This window comes from Drosophila suzukii, chromosome 2R (genome assembly GCF_043229965.1).
Source record: "Drosophila suzukii chromosome 2R, CBGP_Dsuzu_IsoJpt1.0, whole genome shotgun sequence".
NCBI classification, from domain to species: Eukaryota; Metazoa; Arthropoda; class Insecta; order Diptera; family Drosophilidae; genus Drosophila; species Drosophila suzukii.
Genome location: NC_092081.1, coordinates 6,945,257 through 6,967,782, shown reverse-complemented (window position 1 = coordinate 6,967,782; position 22,526 = coordinate 6,945,257). Strand labels below are relative to the sequence as shown.

At 40.3% G+C, this 22,526-nt stretch overlaps 2 protein-coding genes across 3 annotated transcripts; one reads left to right on the top strand and one right to left on the bottom strand.

Annotated features, from left to right (window-relative positions):
• The first annotated feature begins 1,731 nt into the window (after positions 1-1,731).
• so (sine oculis) lies at positions 1,732-21,140 on the top strand. The gene is made up of 7 exons (XM_017084824.4): positions 1,732-2,372; positions 6,747-7,214; positions 8,282-8,492; positions 8,586-8,713; positions 9,821-9,925; positions 10,124-10,179; positions 19,928-21,140. Exons 2-7 carry the CDS (start codon positions 6,885-6,887, stop codon positions 20,352-20,354), a joined length of 1,257 nt encoding a protein of 418 aa, XP_016940313.4. The 5' UTR covers positions 1,732-2,372; positions 6,747-6,884; the 3' UTR covers positions 20,355-21,140.
• Positions 12,106-12,880, bottom strand: LOC108017798 (uncharacterized). Of its 2 annotated transcripts, XM_017084943.4 has the most exons (3): positions 12,726-12,880; positions 12,356-12,660; positions 12,106-12,296 (listed from the first exon to the last, which is right to left on the bottom strand). In XM_017084943.4, exons 1-3 carry the CDS (start codon positions 12,765-12,767, stop codon positions 12,191-12,193), a joined length of 453 nt encoding a protein of 150 aa, XP_016940432.3. In that variant the 5' UTR covers positions 12,768-12,880; the 3' UTR covers positions 12,106-12,190. The 2 variants fall into 2 exon arrangements, with proteins under 2 accessions (XP_016940432.3, XP_036669991.3); XM_036814096.3 differs by having other exon boundaries at positions 12,106-12,660.
• Positions 21,141-22,526: the final 1,386 nt, after the last annotated feature.

Sequence of the window (22,526 nt, the reverse complement as noted above, 5' to 3'; positions counted from 1 at the left end):
ATTTCATAAAATAAAACTTAATGAAATGAAATAATAATAATACACATAATCAAAACAACTTGCCAAACAATTTGCTCATTAACGGTCCTCATTGCGTTAAATTATGCATTTTACGCAAAAAGTTAATATTCTTTCCGAAAAGAAAATTATTAAAAATGTGGTATTTGGAAGTAACCAAAAAAATTAACCGAATCCTGCTTTCCGGCTTAAAAGCAACTTTTAGTTTACCGTAAAGATCAAAAAAGGGACCTCAGTTGCTTTAAATAAAACCATTTAAATAATTAAATCAAAATGGTAATAATTTCCAAACCGGAAATACCAATAAGCTCAAGTGAAACTTAAGTTGAGTTAGTAATGCAAGTACTGCAGAATTTTCGAGCAGAAAGAGAGAAAGGCCAGTAATTGCAATTATGCATGAGATGCAAGTGGATAATTAAAATGGGATTGCAGGACTCGCAGGTACCACACTAAGCATCCTTTTTATTTCAGGAAGAGGAGTTCCTGGGGAGGAGTTCCGATTTCCTGCGATTTCCGCCTTTCAATATGGCGTCCACTGCGCATGCGGTTCGCCACGAAGCGATTTCCGCTGACCAATCAGCAAGTTGTTGTTGCTCCACTGCAGCAGTGTGAGTGCGTGAGTGCTTCGGTGTGTGAGAGCGCTTCTGTGTGTGGGAACAGGTAAACCGGAGGGGGCGGTCTTTCTTTCCAACCTGTTTTTCTGCTCTCTCACTCTTTCGCACATTGCCCGTTTCACAGTGGCTGCAAAACTGTCCGGGGATCGCACTGTGGGATAAACACCTCTTTTTGTGGTCACGAAATGTTTATTTCTAAACTAGCTAGAATTATTATTTCTAAACACAGCTTTATAACCCAATACTAAAGTTTTTATTCAGTATTATAAAAGTCTTTTCTCCCAAATTTTTTTAACATGAAACTGTAGTTCACACAATAAATTTATATAAATGTGCTGCATGAGAATCCAAGATAAATATCATTTTGCCTCCTCTTTTGTCCACCCTTACAAAGACTTCGATCATATGTAATTCTATATTACTAAGAAAAGTTGAAAGCGGAACAAATTCAAGATCAAATGTTCTCCTCTCATGTATTCGAGAGGAAACGTTCTTGAAATCAAGACACCATTATTTTTTAAGACGTAGGAATCTTGAAATATATATTTTGAGCAATTGTGATTAATTCTAACTAGTCTTTTATTATACCCAGGGAACTGTTTTCAAAACGTTTTTTCTTTGTGTATTTACAATCTACATTATATGTATCTACCCATTTCGGTTGGCTACTCGATCATTAAATAGTTTAAATATATGCTGAAGGAAAGGCAAAAAGATTGTGTTAAGTTATAGTTCAGAAATTTTTTCTTTATGTGCTAATTTGTGTATTAACAATCTACAAAATATGTGTCGTACCAATGTCCGTTGGCTTATTTGATTATTAAAAAAAATTTAAGTACATGCTGAGGGGATAGCAAAAAGATTGTGTTAAGTTATAAGAATGCCACATGAAGAGGTGGTTTACCCCACGGTGCACTGGGCTGCAGTTCACCCCCCTGGTGCTCGCTCACTCACACACTCACTCCGGCCGGCAGCCATCTCGCTCTGGCGCACTCACACCGACGGCGGCACCAACCATTTTCTGCTTTCCTGTCTCGGGTGTTTTGTTTTTGGTTCGAGGCGGTTTGAGAACCGGAGAGTTCTCAGTTGTTTTCGAGATTCCGTCGCGTGCGGTTCGCTGCCCGATCTCCCCACGTCGCTCGCTCAATAATAATATTAATCCAGGCCGGATCCGGCGGCCTTTCGACGTCCCGCGCACAAAGTTATATTTAATTCCCGACTCCCGATAAACAAATGCAAGCGCATCAATTCAACGCACATGAAAACGAGGAATAAGCGAGGAGAATCAAGCTAATCAATCAGCTGGCGGCCATTTTTTTGTTGGCACTATTTCAGTGCTGTCGTCGCAGGTTTTCCCCTTTTAATTTGTAAGTGCAATTTGTTCGAGTCACGGCAGAACAGCGAAAAAGTTTTCTCGAAAAAATAATTTGCAACACGTGTTGACCACAGTGCGTATGATAAATATATGAGGTGTTTGTGTGTCTGTGATTCCGAGTGAGTGTGCGTGAGTGCGCGGCACATGGCTTCGATTTGAAAAGTTTGGCAAAAATGCAAATCGAGGAAAAACCACACGGCAAAAATCATCGTTCATCTTGCCACCTATAACATTAGTGGATATCGCGCAACCAGCCTCAGAAAATCTAAGCAACAAAAGCACAAACCCAAACAAATCAAATAAATAACAAACAAAAACTAAAAACAAACACGGATACGTATCAACAATAAATAATCAAAATACAGGTGAGCAACGGCATTAAGTTTCGACGGGTTTTCAGCTTGCCGACGGCAGAAAGTTTACTCTTAAAGGAGGGTCTAATAGAAGAAATGCCAGACTTATACATTCAGAACTGGGACAGCACATTGTCTTCATTAACAAAAACTAGATTTCGCGTTATTTTTAAACACGCCAGGTTTTTAAAGCTGCTTCCGAACTCTCTAAAATGTATCTGGATTTGCAAACATAGAATGAAAACATCATAATAGAGTTTTTCAACCATTATCGACCATATTCAACAGCAAAATAGTTACAAATATAGATATTAGCGTTCAATACTGTTCCTAAATAACTTTGGAAGGTATACATCAGAAGTAGCCTTTTTCAGGAATATTACAAATAATTGTTAGCGTTAAACTTTTGCAAAATGTTACTTATAAATGATTTTATAAGTCTTATTGATTTATAAATACTTTTTTCCTCACAGTATCGCTAATGTCTAAATGGTTGTTGTTGCAAATTAAAAATAAATATTATAGAATGAAAAAATCATCTATTCTGCTCTTCATTAGTTAAAATAAATTATAAATATTCTGTACTTGATATTTTAATAATAGAATTTCTTCGCGCGTATCTTCAGTTCGGTCAAAAGTTCCTTGAATACTCTTTAACTCAACTTCACTGCCGAAACTATGCACCTTTTATTTTTGGGTCCTATTTTAAAAACTTAATTTAAACATTTTCTGAGTGTTTTTGAGAGCTTTTCAAGTGTGCATAACGAAAACATTTAGAACTTCCATAAAAGTCATCTAGTACCTTTTTTTTTTCTAATGGATCAATCTATCATCGAAGGCAATAGATTCACAACTTTTTGGCAATCTCAATGGGGTAAGGAGAAAGCCAAAGTGCAATTCGCTTTTTGGCGGTTGTGGCATTGGCGAATTCCAAATAGCCAGCAGCCATCGGAAAAGCAGCTTGAGGCAATTGAAAAATAATTCGGGGGGAACGTATCGTAGAAAAAGCACGAGAATTGCATGTTTACTTATATTTGGAGAGGAATACTTGTTTACACACCAAATGCAAAATTCTCTTGTTTTATTCACATCTCAATTGCCAGGCAGTCTTATATTCATTGGCCCCAGATATTTTTTATTAATTAGAGGAAAAGAATGAGATGGATGAATCGTAAGAAAATCCGTTTCCAGTTGTCGTTCATTCATCACTAAGATGTTTCACGCCCGTATCTCGAGAATGGTACTCGAATACATCGTGTTTATTTATATTTATTCCGAATTTTTACTAGAAATTTAAGAAATGATTAACCTATCGTTGAGAACTGTTCTGCAAAAGAAATTTATCCGGAGATGAGTGGGTGTAGACCGACATTTGTCCGGTTAAATATGAGATTCGTTTTGGAGATTGGAAACGTTTAAATGATTTTGGCCAGCGCGTGTTTGTCGTCAGAGATCAAATGATTAATTGAGTGCGGAGATGGGAGCAGATGTTGCGTACGATTTTGTGTACCTATTTGCGGGAATGCTTCGGAATATCTTGATCGGCTAGATTCCATCTCGGAAGTGGCCAAATTGACAAATTTACGCATTCCATTCGCCGAGAGTCGGGCAAACAGATGCAGATACGCTAGCTTGGCCACTGCCACTTTGATCATTTTACGCACCGGCGTGCAGAATCCGCCGTAATTTGGGGGCAGGCTCCCATCTTTCTGTCTTCCCAACTTGCAACAAATTCACTTGAGTTTCATTCAAACTTTGGGCTAATGTAGCGCAGCAAGGCGAAAAGCAGCAGAAGAGGCGGCCAAATACATGTGTGCACCCATTAAATTGACAAATTTCATTCATTACGCCGCGTTCTATTCGATTTCTTTGTGCGTTGCTCCCTTCACGCGGCAATTAAACGGAAAATGTTAAAAATACACTTGGCCAGTGCCCACATACGCGTATCTGTATCTGTATCTGCATTTGTATCTGGCAGAAAGCGATTGTCTTGGGACTGCTGTTCGAATTACCCGGAACGGGGGTTGGCCCACAACAGGTTGCTTGGCACAAGGCTCCCCATTCCCATTCCCATCCCCATTCGATTACATTGTATAAACACAGACGACGGCGCAGATGATTTCGGTGTTAGTCGCGGAAAACAGATTTCGATGGCCAATGCTCCAAATTGAGCTGGGGTTTCTTTGAAAACTGGGGGACAAATCACTTGCAGAGCTCGGAACTCATAGAACGCAGCTCAGAAATCCGGTTCTGGGTGAGAAGATTTCGGATTTTATTGTAAGTTGACTTTGATTACAAGCTAATTAGGAGAAACGCCTGCGGCCCCTGCAGCCCGAACAATTCAATTTGATTAACAACCCAATAGTATCTCCGAGTTGTGTGCACATCTCGTGGATACTGCGTTGGAAGCTTAGGTGTCCGCTTTCAGATTTCTCGAGATTCCCCCGCTTGCAGACAATAACACTCAAATTAAAATCTTATAAAAGTCAAAGAACAAACAACGGGGAGAAATGGGGAATGGGAATGGAGGGCAAACACGAAACAGAAACAGAAATCCGATAGATAGATAACGCGGCACTGGAAATAAATTACAAAATTTGTAAAATAAATTAAATTAATTTTATTCGAATGCCACAAAAGTCAGGCAGCAGGCGATAAGAGATCTCCCACTAGCAGGGGGAAATTGAGAGGCAGCCAAAAGATGCAGCCCGATATCAGATAGAATATCTTTCGTGGCTGCCGGTGTTCTTCGCTTTGGGTTTTGGGGGCAGGGATCTTTCGGATCGATAGGATCGTGCAACGGTGCAAGGCCATAAACGTTGGTATGCTATCTGTTAGCTACTATTCAAAGCTCTTAGAAGGTTTATTAGCATAGAGTTCGACCGATCTTGGGGTTCAATATCATTACCTCCATTAAGTCCTCTGCATTGTATCTATATCTATAGAATACGAACAGTATCCATTTGTGCGCGCTGGATTAGGCAAAACAGATTGAAAATTTATCGCGTATTTCGTTTCACGTTCGCATTTTGCTTGTTTACTTGCGTCAAACATGAAACAGGCCAACAAAAATACAAGCAACAAAGAAAAAAGAATACCCAGCGAATCGAAGAAATGGAAAGAAATCTACGAATTCTACGAAGAGGCGGCTGCGGGGGATCTATAGCAATCCTAGGCCGATGACTCAAGAGCAGCCAACTTGGCGTTGGTATTTTCGTTACAGCAGCAGCCAAAACGAAATCTCTATTTTCTTGTTTTGTATATATAATCTGCCCGGCACGGCACACACGAGAACTGAAACTGAACTGAAAACAGATCCAAGAATATCTCGACTCGACGATATACGAGATATATAATTCTGTGTGAGTTTCACCCCAATCGAATCGCCAAGGGGGCTGTGTATCTATATCTATATCTATATCAGTTTATCTGGACAGTCTGGCCAAGAGCGGAGATCGATTGCAAATATCAAAACATCTATAAAATGCACCCGGGATATTCTATCTGGGGGATACATTCGGGACCTCTCGCTCTCACTCCCTCGCTGCGTCATGTTGTTGTCGTCGCCGCCGTTTGGTAATTTTAGAAATATTCTTAGAACCGAATACAGAAATCTGAAATCAGAGGAATACCGAAACACCATGCGCCCCATATACACGTATATTGTGTAAAGAGTTTATTTTCGTAAGAGATCTCTTGGGATCTCGGGTGCGGACAGGTTAGAGAGCTCTGCCACGGCCAAACCATATTTCCGATAATCGAACATCCCGCATTAATACTTGCGCCGGAGCTTAGTTAATCATGTTTGACAACATGGGGTCGACTATGAGGTTTTGTTTTGATTTCCATTTCGATTTCTGATTTCCAAACTACTTATGAATATGGGAAATCAAAGCAGACACGCTTGTTTTGTTTAGCATTTGTGCAAGTGTGGGGGGCGAAAATCATTTGCCATTCAATGGTGATTTCCACAGTTTTATGTGTCTCAATTAGCGTTGTTTCAATATTAATCGAAGCGGGCAATAAAAAGATGAAATCTGGGTGGGTTAATTAGATCGGTAAATATTGCGTTAATTTGCCTAAAAATTAGATGTTGCAATCGATGAACTTTTTGGGTGGCAAAGTAGATTTCTGAAAAAAAGGTGTATATATTAACAAACTTGGTTATACTCGTGTTTCCCTTTAATATTTATGAGTAATCACTTTCCATTTACAAAAGTAACAAACGTATTTGGAACAGTTTTAGTCAATATGCTAGCAACATATAATAGTAGTTGCCCTTTTTTATCCAATTTTCCATTCGATTCCCTCCAATATGATCAGCTTTATAAATATATTTACTATTCAAATTCAACTTATACCAACCTTACAATTCTTTCATTACAGCGCTCAAAAAACCAAAGAACTAGGCAGATATTAGGTTAATCAGTTCTCTAGATTGTCTGGACTATCACTTTTAAACCTTATAGCGGAGCTCTTGAAATTGATCCCGCCACCTATCAGAATCTCCGCTTCCCGCAGAAAATGTTACAGCATCCCGCCACAGATTTCTACGATTTGGCGGCGGCCAATGCGGCTGCCGTGCTCACCGCCCGCCACACGCCTCCTTACAGTCCCACGGGTCTCACGGGATCGGTGGCCCTGCACAACAACAACAACAACAGCGCCACCAGCAACAACAACAACAGCAGCACCCTGGACATCATGACGCACAACGGAGGAGCAGGCGGTGGCCTCCACCTGAACAGCGGCAGCAACGGAAGCGGCGGGGTGGTCAGCGGAGGAGGCTCCGGGGGCAGGGAGAATCTGCCCAGCTTCGGCTTCACCCAGGAGCAGGTGGCCTGCGTCTGCGAGGTAAGCAAATAAGATGGCATGCTAATAGAGATCCCAGAACATCCTAATTTGAGAAAATGCTTTATAGAGAAGTTATAGGAAGTTCCTTTCAAGATGATCTTTAAACCAAAAGTAAAGAAGCTACTTATTTTCAAATATAACCTTGTTTCTATAAGATATTTGATTTTATTCAAGAACTTTAAAAAGCACTAACCTAGAACTCAAAATGCAGATCATATGCACCTTACCCATAAAACGTTTTGAAAAATTGCTAATTTTTTTTTATTGTATATTGAAAATAAAACTTAACTAATATGGCTAGAAATATTCAGATTAAATACTATTGATATTAATTTGTTTTTATAGAACACTTGATTTTATTCAACAACTTAAAAAATACCAAATTCAGTTTGCTGATCATATGCACTTTCCCCATCTAATGTTTTGATAATATGCGAATCCTTTTGTTGTGTAATGATGCAGATTGTGCTTTGTAATAGATTAAAGATTATTTAATTTAAAGGAAATTGACAGTTAAGAAATTGGATAAAGTATTACCTATAAATAGACGTCGGATTTGGCCCAAAATAGTAATATCAACATTCGAAACAAGCGAAATTTTATTAAAAATACATTCTTCTGATAAGTTTATAGTTCGATTCAAGCTTAAAGTTATTATTATATTGTCAAGTTTAAACTTATTTAAATTTAATGGAAAAGACAGTTCTGGAATTGGACAAAGTATTAGTTACAAATGTATCTCTAATTTGGCACATAATATATTATATATAGTGTCCGAGTGTGTTCGAGTTTAGGTACATTTTATTCAAAATACATTTTATAATCTGAGTCTAGCTTAAACTAATTATGGTCCTGTGAAAAAATGGTATTTAACCAGAGTTGTCTTGGAATTGAATATCTATGCGATGTCCGAGTTCTAGATACTATATATTTTACCAAATGCACAAGATCTATTTAAAATAACCCCGAACTTGATGATCAAAAGTGAAGATCCCATATATAAGGACAATGCTTTTCCCCTTTTTTTGAGCCACCTCCAATCAATCTCGACCACTTTTCCCCCACAGGTTCTGCAGCAGGCGGGCAACATCGAAAGACTGGGCCGCTTCCTCTGGTCGCTGCCACAATGTGATAAGCTGCAGCTGAACGAGTCCGTGCTGAAGGCCAAGGCGGTCGTTGCATTCCATCGCGGCCAGTACAAGGAGCTGTACCGCCTGCTCGAGCATCACCACTTCTCGGCCCAAAATCACGCCAAGCTCCAGGCCCTGTGGTTGAAAGGTGAGACTCGGAGGAACGAACTCCTTGCTTAACCCCAAAAAGTGTTCGGAAGGTAGAAACAAAAACGAATTCTTTCTCCCTCCGCCAATGTAGCGCATTATGTGGAAGCCGAAAAACTGCGCGGAAGACCCTTGGGTGCTGTTGGCAAATATCGTGTTCGCCGTAAATTTCCATTGCCCCGCACCATCTGGGATGGCGAGGAGACGAGCTACTGTTTTAAGGTGAGTTTTTCTTGGCTGAGCTGGGGAGGGTCCGGGTCCAAGTCGTCCTGGGCCGCTTTCCATTTTAATTGTGGCAAGCGCGGAAATCGTACAAATGCCCGCTCGCCTGTCTGATTCCATGGACTGCAATTGCCTGATTTCGCTGGGGTAACGCCTTTCGGGCTTATCGGAGGAATATCCTGGACAGGAAATGTTTTGTTTGCTCTCTGGCGGGCTTTCGGTCGATTCAAGTAGATTATAGGAAGGTCAGCTCAGTTCTAGGGACTCCTCAAAGAGCACCAACTTATATACATTTTGCTGATATTAAACAATAAATGTTTTTAATTAAAATATTATACTTGAAGTCCTTTCCATAACAGTTTTAAAAAAACATACAAGTGTACTACTCTCTTAAACGCCTTTGATGAGTTCCGATCAATTTCGGGAAAAGTATCAGAAAAATCTTCTATTTCTCGAATTATATAGTTTAAGATTTTAAAGTTGAATTCGTGTGATACTGATCGTATTACCACGTATGTATTACTTCTTGACAAGAAATAAGTCTTAAATAATTTTAAAAAAGTTAAAAAATGTTAATGTATGGTTTTGAAATATTGGCTCAACCTACAAACCTTCTACTAAAGAAATTGTCCCCTTTTATTGTGGACGAATACAAAAAAGTCTTTTAATAATTAAATGTCGTATTTGAAAGACTGCCAGTCTGTTTTTAAGGCATTTATTTTATTTTAGTATTACGTTTTTGTCGCTTCCCGTTTAAAAACATTTCAAAAACAATCTTTTTAAGAACTACGTTGGTGTTTGTCATTGTAATCGGAGGAAAAGCAGTTATTTAATGTTATTTTGCTCAGTACTCAGCGCTCGGAGATTAGTTAAGATTGAAATGATATATAAAACAAAACTTGACAATAAAAAAATATATTTTTTCAACCGCGCTAGACGGGATTCCCCTCTTATTATATATGCATTGTGGAAAATGTGTAAGGTCAAACCATTAATTGGAAATTAATTTTTTTTTCAGTTTTTTAAATCCGTTTTATGACTAGTAAATTTTTTTTTGACCCCGAAATATTCTTTAATTTTATATGAATTAAATATATTCTTTCGCAGGAGAAATCCCGCTCGGTTTTGAGAGACTGGTACTCGCACAATCCATATCCATCGCCTCGGGAGAAACGCGATCTGGCGGAGGCCACAGGACTGACCACCACGCAGGTGAGTCGATTGGCGATGCCAAAAAGTAGAAACTCAAAAGGCAGACGTGAAACGCAAATGTCAAACGCATCTTTTGACAAATTTCAATTGAAATTCCTCACCGATGCCATCCTCCACATGTTAATTGCATCTCATTAATCATGGGACAGAGCTGTGAATGTTTACAAATGTCTCTAAGCTATTTTTATGATTTTACAGGTTTCCAATTGGTTCAAGAATCGACGACAAAGAGATCGAGCTGCCGAACATAAAGAGTGAGTAGCGAATAATATTGATTATAATCTTTATTCAAACTGATTTCTGTCTGTTTCATTTGGTAAAGTGAGATATTTTTGGGCAGAATCCATGCTAACCAAATAAAATCTATATCTAGATGGGTTATATCAGTGGCGTACGTTAAAATAGGTGTATATATTTATCTGACAAGTGTCAACGCGTGCAAGGCACCGCAAAAAATAATATATTAATTTGCATTTAAAATTTCAATTACAAAAGCTGACGGCATTTACTTTCAAGGTCGCCGAGTGGGCGGTGGGGGGTGATGAGGTGGCTGGCTAATTAGTGCCAAGGACATCACGCAACTGGCACACGCTGTGGTAAACGGGTTGGGGGGTGGGGTTTTTGGGGGTTGGGGACTAAGTGAGAGAAGAGAAAGAGTCGCTGACAAAGTCATTAACATGTTGTTCCAAATTCCAAAATGATCCTACATATTTATTTTATTTTTATTTGATTTGTTGATGTTTGCTTTTCGGTACGTATATGCATATCTCCGGCATATGTCTCGCAGGCCTCGTCACTAATTAAAATCCCCAGTCCTTTCCCTTTCCCTTTCCCTTTTCCGATTTCCCCTGAACATCTGCATTTCCGCTTAAGCAAATACTCGTAGTTTCGAGCAGTTGTGGCACTCCCTTCGGACGATTTCCTCTCCTTCGGCGGAGATCTTTGGCCGCTGATAGGAGATATTCTTTCTTAAATATTAAACATCCTTTGGCCGACTGGCATCCTTTTGTTTGTCTTTCGAGCCGGCTTGGGTCCTGCTGGAAGTCATGTGAAGTGCAAACAGTCAAAAATGGGTTTTCTGAAGTGGCGGCATTTCCTTCGCTCTATTCCCTTACCAAACATTTGAGACCCACCCATTTGGCCAACCATCATTAGCGCAAAAATTGCCAAAAAGCCCAAAACTTTCGCCAGGACAGTTCCATTATGCTAAATGGTATATCACTTACGACTTCGCGCTCACGAACGGCAAGCGAAAAGCGAGAAATTGTCGTAATAAAAATGGAAATAAAAATGGTAAAAACCGAAATAATGCAAAAAATATTATAAATTGGATGCCGTGGCAACCGCAAGGCACACTCATGCAAAAGTATCTCACAGATACACGTTCGTTCTCGGCGATAGTTTGCTTCACTATACCCCATACACTGCGTAGCAGGCCCTCTTCCTCTCCTCCTGGCCGGTAACTTGATATATGTTTATGGCTGTTGCCTCGATGAGCAACTCAGTGTGCTGCTACTTTAACTTTTTCATATTGTTTTTTGCTCCTCTTTTCTTTTTCCTTATTATTTTTTTTTTGCATGAGGGTGTGTATCTATGTTCCATGCAGCTTTGTGGCAGCCAGCAAACCACAACGGCGCCAAATCTGAATCTAAAGCGGCACTTTGAACAGCCCAACAACTGCCAAAGTGGTTATTGTTTGAATAGGCACTACTACCTTTGTAAGGGCCAGAAGAGAACGGCGATCAGATTCGGAGTATCTAGGTAGTTGGAATGGAATTAAATGTATCTGAACTACGCCTGGGCGATCTAGGATATAGACATGTGCCTTGTCGAATCAATTTTAGGATTGAAAAGGGTTTTAGTGAAGTTGTCGAATATTATGTTCATCCCCAAGAAACATTTTTAGGACTTGTCGATTGATTGATTTTTATTAGTTACCTTCAAGAAACATAAAGTTCAATGCTTAAATAAAAGTACCTAATAAACTTGGCTTAATTTTGATGGTCTTTCATTAAAACAATGATAAACTAAGCTGATATATATAGTTAACTTTACCATTAAATACTTCTGGAATTACCCTGTAAAACTGTGTATTTAATGTATTCAAAATCTTCTCTAGAAAAGTTTTAAAAATTTTACATTCTCCTGAACGGTTTTATAATCCTTAAAGATCATTAGTGTTTACAATTAACTGGAACTTTATTGCCAAGATAGGTATACCAGATAGCTTTTTAAGAAGATATGACAATACATCCCAACAAGCAGTCAGTTTTCAAACTCCCCCTCAAATGGGATCGGCAAGTATGGATCGATTATTTGGCGATCTGGGCTCAGCTGAAGATGAAGCACAGCGCCATGCGCATATAGTCCACTGTCGAAGATATGGCGGTTAAAATGACGCGGTACCTATCGATGTACATGGTCACGAACAGCAGATACTTCTTGTTGGTCACCTCGGTGCGCCATACGTGATTGGCGGCCCCCAGAAGGTCCCAGTTGGGTGGCGGTACCAATCCGAAGTGCTCCTCGCCCACGTACAGGAATATGCCGTAGTAGGCCATCAGGACGAACAGTGGGTACAGTATGGGCAGCATGATGAAGAAGAGCACCACACAGCTGTACATGAACTTTATGATCGTCGGAAAGGGCATTGGTTGCATCCAGATGTCGAAATAATGCTCAACCAGCGGCTGCATGTAGTATACCAGCTTCCCAGGCCTCGATACGGTCTTCCACTGAATAAAATAGGTATAAACAAAGCTTAATTCCTGGTTTTGATTCGGTACTACAAGGTACTCACTGCCTTGCGCTTGTGAAACGCCTTATGCCAGGTCTTGTGCATATTTCTTAGTTTGGAATTTTTTCGCGAATAAAATTTGGATGGAATTTAAGTCAAGGCCTCCTGATTAGAGCTGGAACTAACATCGATGTTTTTTATTGTATCGATGCTTCCAAAACTTCAATAACATCGATGTTTTTTCTCCGTACATCGATTTTTTTACTTTTCTAGACAAAAATGGAAAAGAAGCATACAACTTAACTTTATTATGTCATGTTTTAAATATTTGTGAATTGATTCTTTGCAAGCTTAATGATATAAAACTCTAATTCAAATAAATGTAATTCGTATTTCCGTGTCCTTGACTGGATTGCAAACTGAAGTTATAGTGTGCTCTGCCTTAAACATTCTCAAGCTATAGTTTCCATAAAAATCACCAAACCCAAAAATAAATTCTGTCTTACCTATATCTAAGGAATAACACCCTATCTTTGCTTCGAGCAGATCCCTGTTAATCCTAAAATAAACTTTATGTTTCACAAGTTTTGGAAATTTTTAAAATCAATCTACAGTTTAGAAATGAAGCTGCCTTGAGGCAACTGCTGTCGAAGAATTTTTATTATTGAACAAATGTCAATTCCTCACGGGTCTTAAATAAAACAAAGTTAAAAAAACATTGATTATAATCGATGGATTTCATTAAAATTATCGAAAATATAGAAACATTGATGTTCTTCAAAATGTACAGTTAAGAGCTTCAAAAGTCGTAGAGTCTACAGCCAATATCAATATCAGGTTTCCATTGCTTTGTTAGATCCAAAGTTTATTGAAAAGTTTAAAAAACTAACTCAAACAATCTAACCGTAATATGATACTTTCTATTTAAAAGCTTGTACAATAACATTATGGTATTTCGAATTTTAAAAAATATCCGATTAATGACCTTAGGTGCAAGCTAGCAAGCTAACACAACCGAAATACTATATTTTTAGAAATATATTTTTAATATTAGATCGAATTTAAGCGATTTTATATATATAGTAGGCAATGTTGTTAAACACTTTCGATATAGACATGTTATCGAAATTATGCTTACATACTCATTTTTAAGGATATTTCTTCATCTTCCAAAAGTTTGTTTATATTCCCAAAACGTAAGCCATCTAGCATTCCTTGAACCAAGTAAGGTGTATTAAAATGGAACCCAAGACAAAGATGCTCTTATGTTGATTTGAAGAATCCTTTTTATTGAATAGGAATTCAGGGGCCATTTCAACTGGATTTGATTGATCTGCCTGGCATTATGAGCCCTATCTACGGGAATTTCAGTGCTTAAAGGCTTCTTCCCTCTCTCCCTCTCGTGCTCACTCACACAGTCCCAGTTGCAGACGTCTTCCTGTCCCTCTTTCTCTATATGCTCGCACTCGTACTACCGAGGCGACCCAGTCCGAGTTCCACTTCCAGTTCCAGTGCCAGTCCCAAGACCATCCCACCCCCCATCCACCATCCCGAATCCGCATCTCCCTCCAGACATCGTCATCATTTTGCGTTCGTCGAATGCCACGGTTGGCTGGAGGGTAGCTGGCCAGGGTATCGGGTTACCACAAAATGTGCGTGTGTTCTTTATTCGTTCGCCCTGACAACCCCTCGCTCCAGACCCCGCCAGCACGTTATTCATTTTTATTCGTTTTATTGTACATTCTGTTTTTATTATTATGTATTTTGCGCTTTTGCCCGTCCGAGACTGAGACTGAGGGCCTCGTCTCGTCGCCACCACTCTCCTTTGTGTTTGTTTTCAGTTCCCCAGTTCAGTTCTCGGTTCTCGTTCCCGTTCCCGTTCTCGTTCTCATTCCCTTTCCCGATCCGATGGCGTTGATAATGATGTTGTTGGTGATGATGGACCGGTTGGTGGTACGGAATCGCTCGGAGGCGCTTGCCATCAGCATTGACATCCGCGGCAGCCCATCTCCATCTCCATCGCCATCTCCGCACCTCACTTTTCCGGGGAGTGGGTGTCAAGTGTACGGGGTCTTGACAATAATTAGATCTCATCTGGAGGCAGAAACAAAAGCTCACTAAAATGAGGAGCAAAGTATTTGGTTTTTGCATAAACAAAAGACATTAAAGCTATAGCAAACGTAATATTTCCCCACTTATAATAGAAATTATACGGTTATTGAGAGAAAGAAAGAGAAATATTTAAGTACATTGTTCTTGAATTGAGAACATTCATTCTTAAAAACCGTGTAAGTACATTTTGGAATCAATGCTCTCAATAATAGAACGAAATGGTGAGAGGAGAATAGTTAAATTGAGTTTATTTAACAACTTTAAAACGTTAGAACTTTCTCTGTGTAGCTACGATTTAATGTAACCATCCTAACCTTAAAGTTGCTTGTTACAAACTCTCGATTCCATTGGATACAAATCTTACCATAGTCACTTAATATTTAAGAATGGGTAATCTTGGTTAAAAAGTGTAAAAAGATTTGTTTTGTTTCTGCGGCTCAGCTTCTCCTCCAACTTGACCCGAGCAAAGGTTTTCTACGGCTTCCCCTAGGTACTCCCACCAAACACTCTAAGCCTTAAAGTGCTGAAAAGACTTGGGGATTACATAAAAGTTTGGTTAGTCAGCGGGGGGCTGGAGACTCGATTATTCTCTTCAGGTACCATCTGATCCGCCTCGGGCAGGGCAATTAAAAGGCCACAAAATTATAAAAAACTGTCAAAACAATCCTCGGCCAGCATAAAATGCTCCACACGCCACACATGCTTCGGACACAGGTACGTTTGTACTTCCACCTTCGACTTCGGACTGATAATAAAATATCTTATAACGATGACAGCGCTGGTCTCGGACTTTGGGTTAATCTTTGGGATCTTACATAGTTGTAGACAATGGCACAATGCCCGGGCAGACGATGGCTAGACGAAAATGAAAATGAAAACGAAGTCCCCAAGCCCCAGGTGAGGTGGTCTAAGTCTTAGTCGCAGCCGTAGTCGTAGTCCCCCCATCTGATCCTCAGCCTTTTTTGAGTGTCAGAGGGTCGCCACGAACATTAACAACAGTCACACACATGCGTAAATTAAATGATAATTTATGATCAACACCTTTTCAGATTCCACTTATGGATCGCCGTTGCCCGTTTAGTTGGGTGTCCTGCTGAGCACACGTCCCGAGATTTGTGTACCGATCGCGCAATGCGATAACTCAACCTGTTCGTTCGCTCTCGGCCGATCGCCCCGATCTTCCCGATCTCCCGATGGCCCGATCTTTGTGATCCCATCCCTGAGCCACGTTTTTCAGGGCCCGAGCCTGGGTCAGGCCCGTTTGTTTGTTTTTTTAGGATTTATTGGCTTATAATTTTTATTAGCAATGGAATTCCTCGGAAGGCCCAGGACAGCCTCTCCTCTCTTTCGTGTGAAAATCGTGGAGTTATGTCATGGGAAATAATGACACTATCAGTTTAATTATTAAATTCAAGTTTGATTTACATGACATTACATTATATCTCCGAGAAGACTCCAAACTATTCTACTCGACTTCAGACCCTTTGCATTTGGAAACCCGAACAACTCACTCACGTGGCAAACTTGTTTGTGGACCAAACCCGCTCCCCCTTTCCAAATTACCCCTCACCGTTTCCAGTTAAACATAATCCGATCATGCATTATTACCAAGCTAATGAATCTGCTTAAGACAGACTCTGGCCGAAATGGCTGTGGGTACAAAAAATCAATTGAGCAAACAAGTAAAAAATTAATTCCCCCTCAGAGAGAAGCAGGGAAAGAAAAGCCCGAAGAACCTTTACTCAGGGGGACCACACACAGAGCTGGAGACCCAAAACCTGCTTCTTCTTCTGCGGTTCTGGTTCAATTTTGTTATAAACTTTATGTGACATTCACTTCTGGCCCAGGGAACTGTCCTTGAGACTCTCTGCTCCCGTTCGATATAGGAAAACCGAAGAGAACTGAGGCATTTGTGTTTATAATGCAATCACTGGAAATGTATTGGGGGAATGGGTAGGACATGCCCACAAAAGTGGGCGCTGTCTGTCTGTGTGTGTGTTAATAAGTGTTGCAGAGCCCCGAGAGAAGGGAAACTACGAAACTCCGGTAATTCGATATCATTGTTTATATGCTTCTGCTGCCTTTTGTTTGCTCCCCACTTTTCGCTCTCGGATGGGATGGGCCTTTTCTCATGTTTGGTGTGCTTAGGCCATCGATTTTTGCCCACAACGAGCGTTACTTTAATGTCCACAGCAACAGCCCTGAAATCGGAAAATTGGGGGAGTAGTGTCCATGTGTCCATGTGTCCATCAAATTTAAATGTCATATGGTCCTACGCCCACCCCGCTATGATCAGTGGTCCAAGTTCAAGTTCATGCAAACGCTGCAAGAAATAATGGCATGACATCGCCGTTGGTGGCTGCCACTCGCGGGATACGATCTACAATTACATGATTGCCGATATCGTACAGCTGCGCCATATGTGGGACCCCAGAACCACTGGCTCTTGGGTCTTGAGTCTTGGCTCTGTACCCAAGCCCGATCGGAATCCGCGGCAGCTGGGGAAGTGGAGTCAGCAAATAGCTGGGAGGTGTATCTGCCGGGATCGGAATCGGTCCTGTCCTCTGTCTCTGTCCCATTGCGCCCGATCGCAAATTTGTCGAGTGTGCGCTTAAATGTTTTGCATTGCCGGTTTCGATACTCATACCCTCGGTTATCCGGTTTCCTCCGCTGACTAAATGAATTTGTTGAATCCGACTTAATCCCTTTTATGCAACACATGTAGCACTTAAAGTCAAGTTTTGTGCTTAAATATAATCATTAGCTCTCAAGTGCCTATCAAGTATTACAAGAAGTATTTAAAAATACAAAAGGAATTATTTCTAAGCTGTCTTTTAATCATGAGTGTTAAATTATAAGTATCTTTATCCAGTTCAGCTTGTTCAATATAAATACATAGGGGATCAGTACAGAGTTTTAATGAATATTCCAAAGTTATTTCGACTATACATATCTAAAGCCAAATGGTACTAAAACGATATGATATAGTGGTAAACTTAGTACTCTCAAGTCTATTGTTGGTTTTTATTTTGTAAAAGCTATCTTTCTTTGTAATCTTGAAGTTTTTACATCATATGATACGCACCATAAGTACGGAACAAGTATAAATATATCAGGTATTAACATATACCTAATAGGAGACTACAAGAAATAAGGTTTCTGGGAATTTATATTCAAAACATATATTTGTTTTTCCTGACAAGGGTGACCTTTGAGTGTAAAATCTGTTTTCCAAGATTTCCAACTCGTATTAAGGGTATTCAGACTTTAATAAGAAGATTCCTGTCGTTGCCCCATGTTGTTTGTTGATGTTCCCCAGTGCTGTCATCAATTTTTTTGCAAACTGGTTCTGCGATGCGGCTGCTGATAACCGATTACTGATTGTGCTCGACCATGCAATTGGCGACAAGATTAACACTTTGCCGATGATTGCTCGAGTTTCAGGCTTGTTATGGCCGGGTATTAGCCATTAAGCCATTAACGGGTGATTCCATCCCCCAGGGGACGTCTTACATTAACCCCAAAGTGCGGACGGGGGTTGGCTGTTGTACTAAAGTGACTTTCGATTGCCATTTGCGGAATCAGCCACAAATAATAAAAGTCAAGCTGCTTAAGATGGCAATGGAATGGGCTGTGCGACACCCCCGAAACAATAGTCGCACCCACTTGAACCCATGGAAAGTGAAGTGAAATCAGATGCTTCATATCCGAATGCTCTGGGGAGAGCATGCTGTCCTGCTCCCGCCATCTATATCCCTCTCACTTCCTCCTCTTTAGAGTCCCTGGGGCGACCAACACCTCAAAGGCGAACATGATACCATTTATAGAAACGCGAGAGGCAGACGATTTCCTTCCGGAATTCATTTCAATTGCAATTGCTGTGCCCCCTGTCATCTGTAATTTGTCATTTGTTTATAAATAAATTATGCGCTCCATGCGCGAGTGTGTGGGTGTGTTGACAGCAGTAAATTAGATGCAGCAATTGACACATTTTAACGTAAGCCATGCTGACATCCAAAGGCATATGCTTGGGGTCACAGTTTTAACGAGGGATTGAACAGGCGTTTCCATTTATTATTAACCACTTTAAGAGAGATGGTCATCCAGGTTGGTCGCTCTGGTTTAGTGCACTGTTAAACTGAAGCTTTTATAAGTTTATTTATTTGTTACCGAAATTACATACTCCTGTAAAATTACTTGTATTGCTTTCAGTTTTGATTTCATTTTTAAAACAACAAATACTATATTTTAAAATAATGTTAGTATCAGCACAATTGTTTGTCAATTTCGAAATGTCCATTATTTAGGTACTTAAAACTTTAAAAGTCAGAAATTAGTATCATTATTGACCAAAAAAAGAATTGCCAAATAAGCTCGAATGCTAGAATACCATCTATAAATACACACAAAACATTTTCTAGGTCGAATTGATCAAAGCGGTTAGTTATGAAACTTTAAATAATAGTATACTAAGTACTATGAAATTAGTAGTCTATGTATCTTTTCGGTTTCTTGGGTTCCTATTTAATGGTAAAACTTCACCGAAAAAATGTAGTCATAGAAAAGCATCTAAGGGCTACGTTAATTCTGCACTATTGAGTATAAATTTTCCTTCGATAAAATGAGTATTCAATGAACACTTTCCAAAATATTAAATTGAAATCAATTGGTTTAAAAAGAATGCACAAATTCAAATTCAAGACTCTTTAACATAGAAATGAAATTGTAAAGTATGGACTTTGTAATATTAAATCTTGAATCTCATAAATCTTAACATTTTGTTTTTTTTTGGGTGTAGTAGTAGTAATCAAGTGATTTGGTTGTTGTAAGATCATTGCCATTGATCAATTATTTGTTCGCCATTTTAATATTTATACCCTTGCAGAGGGTATTATGATTTCAGTCAGAAGTTAGCAACACAGTGAAGGAGACGTTTGCGACCCCATAAAGTATATATATTCTTGATCAGCATCACACGACAAGTCAGTCTAGCCATGTCCGTCTGTCCCTCTGTCATATAAAACATATAAACTCCTACGCTTGGAAATAACATTTTTTAATTAGTTCTGAATTTAGAATTTAATTTTATCAAGATTTTAGATTTCTAAAAATCGGAAAGCTCTAACATCTTTATTCCTCCATTTCAATTGCAGCGGCTCCACGGACAAGCAGCACCTGGACTCCTCCAGCGATTCGGAGATGGAGGGCAGCATGCTGCCCAGTCAAAGTGCACAGCAGCAGCAGCAGCAACAGCAGCAACACTCCCCCGGCAACAGCAGCGGCAACAACAACAACAACAACGGGCTGCACCAGCAGCAACTGCAGCATGTTGCCGCCGAGCAGAGCCTGCAACACCACCCACACCAGCAACATCCCGCCAGCAACATCAGCAGTGTCGCCAGCAAAGGGGGCAGTGGCGTCGGCGGCGGCGGCGGCGGAGGGGGGGTGAGTGCAGCGGCCGCTGCACAAATGCAAATGCCCCCCCTCACCGCCGCCGTGGCCTACTCGCACCTGCACAGCGTGATGGGGGCCATGCCCATGACCGCCATGTACGACATGGGCGAGTACCAGCACTTATGATTCTAGTTGGAGGCGGCTGCTGCCGCCGGGGGCAGTGGCGGGGTCAGCGGAGGGGTCACCGCCAGCGGCAGCGGCAGCGGCAGCAACATCGCCTGGCAGCAGCGACAGCGCCACCAGCAACACCAGCAGTCCGAGAGCTTCTACTTCTGAGGATAGTTACGCAGCAATATCGGAAATACCGCAATCCATCAGCATAGCAACACAAATTTTACATATCGCTCAATTACTGAAAGGCCATCATGACTGAAACATTACGAAGGATGAGGGAAATCTATAAAAATACTTCTTGTACCCACTTCAAGGGAAGCCCCAAAAGCATTAAGTTCTGATTTTACCATACCATGCTGAGATTGTAGCTTTAAAACTGTTAGAGAATATTAGTATGAAGTACAATATCTCTTTTGATAGCTAAAATTAAATCTATGCCCATCGTAGTTTCAGTTATTATAGCCATTCAGCAAATAATCGATATGCAATCATAAACTACCACACCTTCTGGATAACTTGGCATTTTCCGCAACGAGAGATAGAGAGAAAATAGAGATGGAGAGACAGCTTTTGGTAAAACTCCAGAAGAAAACACTTAAAACTATGATTACTGCATCGATCTGTGTAAATAGCTAGGCTTTAGTTTTAGTACGGTTGGACGGCCAACCGAAATGCAAATCAAATCGAAACGTGCAAAAATTATATATATATATACTACGTACATGCATAAATTATACACTTTTAATTGTAGTCTCTAGTAATTCTATTTTTGTTAAAAATAAATTCTATTAAATTATTTTCAAATGCATTTGCCAACGAAAAGAAATTATTTTTGAAACAGGAATTGAGGGATTTTGGTAAGTGAGATTTTTGGTAGTGTTGATCAGTGATAAAAGTAAGGAATGTATTTAAAAAACTGCCTGGAATTGATAAAATATGATGACCTAAAATATATTCTTATACTTAAAAGTTAAAAAAGGCATTGTTATGCGATAGCGAAAAATCAATGGAGCTTTGAAAAATCTTTTAAATACATGTTTTATATATATCATGGTTCCATGAATAATTAAAATAATGCTAGACTTCAAAATAGTAGGTACTGACCTGCCTTACCATGAAAAAAGTCCTGGCTACGTCCTTGCTAAAAGGAAAGTACGGTTGAAAAGTACGGTTGGACTTTAAAACTAGAAAAGGGGTCGAAATTTAGAGTTTAGGCCCTACTTATATAATGATTTATCAATTTGTTAACCTCGAATACTTAAATAACCATAAACTTGAGAGCTGATGAAACAATGTTAGTAGACTTTTGAGTTTCTTTTTTCCCACGCCCTCGGCGGGGAAGTACCTGTAAAATATCAGAAAGGGATAACGCCTGCCCGGCCCATTAGCATCGGCTGACCACAACAATACAACAATGCGAGTGGGCCGGCAGCACTAATCCGCTGCGACAGGTAAGCCCGCCAATGCTAATGGCCATGTCTAATGGACGGCGTCGGCGCGTGTGTTCCGCTTTCCCAACACGCGTCCTTTCCCCTCTCAGGATTCCGGGTTGAGGACTCGGGATTGTGGACTCAGGACTTGCATCGTGTCGCGTCCCCTGTAATGAGTGCTTCGTTGGCCAGGTTCGAGCAGCACTTGGCAACGGGGCGGTGCTTGGCAACCCCAGACCAGGAGGATGCGCAAGATTGCCGGGGGTGGATGCTGTCTGACTGGTTGACGGGCTGGCCGGGGGCGGCTGCTCTTTGATTTGTTTATTGATACTGTAGTTACACTCTCTGCAGACGTAACCACCCCCCATATCCTGGGGATTCTGGCGTTGCCAGGCGGAGGAGGAGAACCAGGAGGAGGAGGAGGGCATCGCACACGTGTCTGGGCGAGATTAATGGCACATCTCTGGTTACAAAATATTTTGACTTCTTTTATCCGGCGGCGGCTTTTGTCGATAATTAAATCAACGACTGTAAAGTGTTGCTCCTTGTGCACCACCAGAATTTAATGAGGGGATTGTAATTTTCACCTTTCATTAACATGTGGGAAAAATGTATGTTCCTCTTCTTGGAAAACCAAATGCATAAGGAGATTCATCTTAAATGATTTTCAAATACAATTGTAATGTTCTTCAGCTTAAGGGACACCTACGAAACGCCTTACAAAGGCTTAAAAGGACACATTGCCAACTGCCAA

Coding starts and splice junctions, on each gene's coding strand:
- so (XM_017084824.4), top strand. CDS start 6,885: ATGTTACAGCATCCCGCCACAGATTTCTACGATTTGGCGGCGGCCAAT. Junction 7,215..8,281: donor AGGTGGCCTGCGTCTGCGAG/GTAAGCAAATAA, acceptor TTTCCCCCACAG/GTTCTGCAGCAGGCGGGCAA. Junction 8,714..9,820: donor AGACGAGCTACTGTTTTAAG/GTGAGTTTTTCT, acceptor ATTCTTTCGCAG/GAGAAATCCCGCTCGGTTTT.
- LOC108017798 (XM_017084943.4), bottom strand. CDS start 12,767: ATGCACAAGACCTGGCATAAGGCGTTTCACAAGCGCAAGGCA. Junction 12,661..12,725: donor CGTTTCACAAGCGCAAGGCA/GTGAGTACCTTG, acceptor TATTTTATTCAG/TGGAAGACCGTATCGAGGCC. Junction 12,297..12,355: donor ACCAACAAGAAGTATCTGCT/GTTCGTGACCAT, acceptor TATCTTCGACAG/TGGACTATATGCGCATGGCG.